This window comes from Onychostoma macrolepis, chromosome 03 (assembly GCF_012432095.1).
Source record: "Onychostoma macrolepis isolate SWU-2019 chromosome 03, ASM1243209v1, whole genome shotgun sequence".
NCBI classification, from domain to species: domain Eukaryota; kingdom Metazoa; phylum Chordata; class Actinopteri; order Cypriniformes; family Cyprinidae; genus Onychostoma; species Onychostoma macrolepis.
The window spans coordinates 10994837-11000691 of NC_081157.1; the positions used below are offsets into that span (position 1 = coordinate 10994837).

Here is a 5855-nt window from a genome sequence, read left to right on the forward strand (position 1 = left end):
ATGAGACAGAAGTTAAAACAGGGTTAAACAGTCTATATTGGATTGAAAATAATGTATGAGTCAAACTATTGTAATTTTCCATTCACCATATAAGTGCTTATTTTGTGTGTACATTACTTGTATTCCTTTTGTAGTTAATTACTTGTACCCCCGCCCCGCCCATTTGTCAAATTCCAGGTGGCACTCAAATGTTACAAAACCCATGTAACATCAACACATGAATCCTGTTTCTTGATTTGGTAAGTCAATCATTAGATTATTCTTACTATAAATATAAACTTATCATTATTTATTATTATTACGATAATTTATGTTATGCAAAACAGTGTTTTGATGGCATGTTAACATTTCTTACCATCAGCTCCTAATCAGAAGAGTTTCTGGTTCCATTATGGAAACTTCAAGATGTTCTGAAGTAAGTAGTTAGTATTAGAAAGGTCAATATTTTTATGTGCATCATCTCAGCATTCCACCAGATAATGAAGATTTGTTGCATTAAAAACTAGGCATCTAGGATCTATGCCACATTGCATTAAATGCTCATTTTCTTTCAGAAAGAAGATGAGACAGTTGTTTCATCTGAACGTCCAGTAGACATCGGTGATTGGAACAGAGACCATGTGAGACAATGGATGCTCGAGATACAAATGGATATAAAAGATGCAGACATGTTGTACAATCAGGGACTGAATGGAGCTGGTCTTCTCCACTTGAAGGAGGCTAATCGTTTAATGCAAAACCTACCATCAAATGCAAAAGAATTGATTTTTCAAAACATAGACCGTTTGAAGGATAAGACTCAAACATTGAATGACATGGTGGCTCAGTCTTGTAGCTTGAAGCCTTACCCTTTCTGTAGATTTAATGCTGCTCACAGGTACACAGAAAACCACATTCTAGACGTAACTGAAACTGGTCCTAAAGACCTCATACAACCATGCCATGAATTCAAAGGATTCACAAACACAACAGAAAACAACAGATATAACAAATACACCTATGAAGTAATTCGATTTGCAGCAGCTTGTATGAACAGCCGCACAAATGGCTCTATTCATTTCGGAGTGAAAGACGATCCACATGGACAAATTCTGGGTGTTAGACTTCAGAACACAGATAAGTTTGAAGTACAACAGTCACATGCAATTGAAAAACATTTTTCAAATGGTCGTGTTCAAATAGCAAAGAGGTGTATTAAACCCCACGATTTGTTGAAGTTCTCAAGGCTGACATGACATCCACAGGAAAGTGTGTTATTGAGGTAGATGTAGAGCCATCTTTCATAGTCTGTCAAGATTTTCTCTTTTATACGTACAATATGGACAAAAATGAAAATGGAGGGGAAAAAAAGAAAGGTGACAAGTCTTTGTTTGTAAGAGATGGCAGCAGCAGCAGGGATCTTATTACCTTAAAGGAGCGTGATAAATATATCCAGGCCATGCCACAGTTGTCCCAGTTGAGGAAGGACGCTGAAGAAAAGCATCTCTCTGTTGTCAAAAACAGTGTGCAAGGCTCTAAACTGTGTGAGATGATGACAGGAGGGACCCAGTCTTTGGACAGGTCACACTTTGCACGCTACATTGTGGTGGCTAACAAGTCCCATTCTGTTCTGCATAAAAACCTGAGTTTCCTTCTTCACTTGGATCCAGTGGCCGTTTTGGATTTCGACCCAGAATCTACTGAGAACAGCTTGAAAAAGCTGTTTGAAAAGAGAAAAATCAATGCTCACTTGCCAGCTCAGTATAAAATTACAGGTGCAGTTGAAGACATAGCAAACAAGTTAAAACTGACTAAACATACAAGCTGGGTTTTCTGTAACGGGGGCATTAATGAGGAAAGGCCCTCTGATGCTGACAAATGGTCGATTGAGAAGGGATCTTCAGTGCGTGATGTAGTTTCTTTCCTGTGCCGAAAAGATGTGCTGCCTCACAAGAAATTTCTCACCATATTCTTGCTATTAAGTCAGGTGAGCGATGGAAAAGACCCTTTGCTTGAGACCTTCGATATGTTTTTACAAGAGCTCAAGGGAGTAAACCAAATCTTATGCATTAGTGACAATGAAACGTCACACACCTACTGGAAGGATCTCATTGAGGGCCGGTGTAGAGTTGACATCTCTACAAGATGCATTTATGAGCTGAGTTTTGCTGAGGTCAATGGGACTGTGCTCAGTCTGTGGTCAGAGAATCGCAAATCAAGCCGCTTTCTGCCTTGCGGTGGTGGCAGTAATGTTGTGCTCTCCAAGAACACTGAGGACTCCTTAGAAACGCTAAGTATTCTTTGCATGAACCAATGTGATGGAGGAAATGAGGACAAACAAATACATGAGGAGATATTTTACAAGGGAGGGAAGGTGTCTTGGTGGAACTTCTACTTCTCAGAACAGCCCGGATCAATGCCATTCATCAAACGAGACAAATTCAACTACATCGTCAACACTATTATTCCAGACATATGCAATCGGAAGAGACTGTGTGAGTTTTTCAGCATCTTCCATCTTCCAGGCTGTGGGGGCACTACTTTAGCCATGCATGTTTTATGGACACTCAGGGATAAATTTCGTTGTGCAGTTCTGAAAGACAAAACAGATGATTATACTACCATAGCTAAACACGTAGTGCAGCTGCTAACATATGAGACAAAAGAGAATCCCGTTTTGCTCATGATCGATGATTTCCAGAACGTCTCTGATGTAAAGAAACTCCAACTTCAGATTGAGGAGGAATGTTTGAAGGAAAACACTTTTTCAAAGTCTCCACAGGTCATAATTGTCAACTGCATGAGAGCTGAATCCAGTGAACAGAATGATGATGCAGTTTTTATCGGAAACAATTTATCAGAGAAGGAACAGGAATTGTTTGAGGAAAAGCTTAAGGAGTTTGAGCAGACCAATACAAACACTAAAACTTTTTATGGCTTCATGATTCTGAAGAACAACTTTTCATCTGACTATATTCAGGGTATTGTGAAAAGTACCCTGAAGGGTTTCAACTTCCAAGACAAACACGCTCAACTATTTGCTGTTCTTGTCCTCTTGCATGTCTACTGCAAGGATGCATTGCTGTCCGTCTCTACATGTGAAGAGTTCCTTGGTCTGCAAACAAAAGCAGCTTTTGAACCTTCCAAGGTCGAAGATGGATTTGAGCAGTTTTCCACTCTTTTGACAAGATGCACAGTCAATTCCAAAATTAGCTTTGAGGGTGTGACAGTGATTCACTACAGAATAGCTCAACACTGTTTGAAAGAATTTTCAGCTTTGTCTTCCAAAGTGACAAAAGCAGAAGTCACTAACCTTCTGCTCACAACAGACTTATTTTATGAACATGCTCTAGGAAAACAAAAATTAATGCAGGATGTTCACAGCATTCTGGTGAGGAGGCAGTATTCGGCTGAGGCTGAACAGTCACTTTTTTCTCCTCTTATCCAAGATATAATGAAGGAGACCCCAGGGATGGAAGAAATTATTCTACAGAATGCAGCAAAGTGCAACAGAAAAGATGCGGTAATATTCCAGCTCCTTGCCAGGTACTACTACATAAAAAAATCTGACTTTCCCACAGCCATGATTTGGGCAAAGAAGGCCAAAGGCCTTTCAAAGGACAACTCATACATATGCGATACAGTGTCACAGGTCCTTTTACGTGAGCTCAAGCATACTGTTCACAATGACAAAGATGATCCCATCAAGCCAGAGAGTCTTGACAGGTATCTTACATTGGCTGAGTCTGCAGGAGAAGCTTGCAAAGAAACACAACAAACTGCAAACAAAGAGGCCATGACTGGACTGGAAAGGCAAAACCATTATAACACCTACAACACTGCTGGTCATTTCAGTGAACTTCAAATGGCAGTTACCGTCATAAAAATACTGCAAAAAACACCATTTAGCCCAGAATTTACTTGCAACAATCACCTTACTCGATTCTTATTGGGTAAAATTACCATCAATGATTTGTCAAGAAAGTACCCTGAATACAAGCAATATTGTGATGTATTGCAGAATCATGTGCGCTTTCTTCTTCAACTAAAAAACACAATGAAGCAGCATTTTGATTTTTTCAACAATTTTTCTGTCAACTTAGTACCTTTTTTTCCTGGGAAGGACAAACAAAAAGAACTGACAACGCACACCATCTCCAGGTATTTTAAACGGTATGGTGAACTCTTTTGGGAAGTAGATATAAATAGGAGTGAGCTATTCATCGATGATCACATGATCACAATTGAGCAGACCCGTGAATATCTGGAGAGGAACAAAGGTGATTCTTATACTGGCCTTCTGAAATATCTGTATGAGGAAGAATCTGCATCAACTCTTGAAGAGATCATCCAGCAGTATACTGTCATTCTGAACTCACAAGTGAACGTTGACATGATGGACTTTGTCAACTTTATCTATGCCAATGTAATTCTCGCCAACATCAAACCTGCATCTTTGCACATCACGCCTTACGAAGAACTTCAGAAATTGCTCTTTGAGACAATCGCTCGCACTGAGAATTTCTACGAGACCCTGGCATTGCATTACATTACAGTTTTGTTGTTATGGCAAGAGCAGAACTGTGAATTACCCACTTTTGTGTCAAAACTGAAGAAGTCATACACTGAGCTGACACCTGTGTCTAATGGAAAGAGGGCAGCTGTCCATTTTTACCTAGGGACGAAAATAGGTTATAGTGGCCTAATTACCAATAGGGATATAAACAGATGTTTAGGATCAGGACGGGACATCTCAAATCAATGGGATAATAAAAAAATACGAAAGCAAGTGGGAGACAGTAAGAAGCTTCGCCAAGTTTCTGGCAAAATTCTCAACAATTTGATCTGGTTTGAAAATGTTCAGGTTAAGGTTGATCCAATGTTCAGAATACATAAAGAATCTGGCAAAAAAGGGAAATTTTTTATTGGTTTCTCGATGAATGGACCAGTTGCGCTTGACTTACTTTGAGTCAATGGATGGATCTGACTGATGACCAGAGAAATATTTCATCTAGGAAGACAAAACTTTCTAGATTTCCAGTTCAAAACATCAAGACACTCAAGTCAAAGGAACTCATGGACCAATGCCCTGTATTAGTTATTAGACATTATTTTAGTTTGCCATATTATCATATCTTACACTCATCAATATTAATCTGTCTTTTAATCAATTGCATGTTTTTGGACTTTGCTTTAGCAGAATGCTTAATTGTGTTTAATCTGAATTTTTTTTAAAGCAATGGTATTGTTTTTTATGCGAGAGCTGACAGGTCATGCCAATGATGCTCTGACTTCCAGAGAGCACACGTGTAGTACTTGAACCATATTTAGTTTTCTTTATATACATTTTACATACATCTTACTGCATTTTACTCGTACATTTACTGTATATATTCAATTCTTTATATATTTGATTTAGTTTTACTTTAATTTACATTCTAAGAAAAGTCTGAAAAATATGGCCCAATGTACCATGTCAATACGAAGGAACTTTGCATATTGATTTTTCACAAGTGTTTTACATGTATTTGAATTATTCTTTGTGTTGTGCTGGAGGGTTGAAGGAAATGTAAACAGAAAATGATTTTCTTCCAGGACATTAGCGTATCTGTTTTTCGTATTAGTCATATGTTGTGTAAGGAATCATGTTTAAGCCTCATTCTGCCTCTGTGCTGTTTCTGTAACTGCTGGAACGAGGGTCTGACTATACTAAGGTAATTGTCTGCAAGTTTTTCAAGGCCAAAAGTCACTGTTAAGAAGCAGTAAATTTCCATTCCCTTTGTTTGTGACCGTAACACTTGTTTAATATGTTTCTGTTGAGACAAATGTTATTAAATAGACATATTTCCTATCACTTCCTTGCACTCCTCCTGCAT

General features: G+C 38.5%; 1 protein-coding gene across 1 annotated transcript; it reads left to right on the forward strand.

Annotated features, from left to right (window-relative positions):
* The first annotated feature begins 477 nt into the window (after positions 1-477).
* Positions 478-5855, forward strand: LOC131536682 (sterile alpha motif domain-containing protein 9-like). The gene is given in 2 exon segments (XM_058769718.1): positions 478-1197; positions 1200-5855. Coding segments are annotated over 2 exon segments (4410 nt in total). The 5' UTR covers positions 478-536; the 3' UTR covers positions 4949-5855.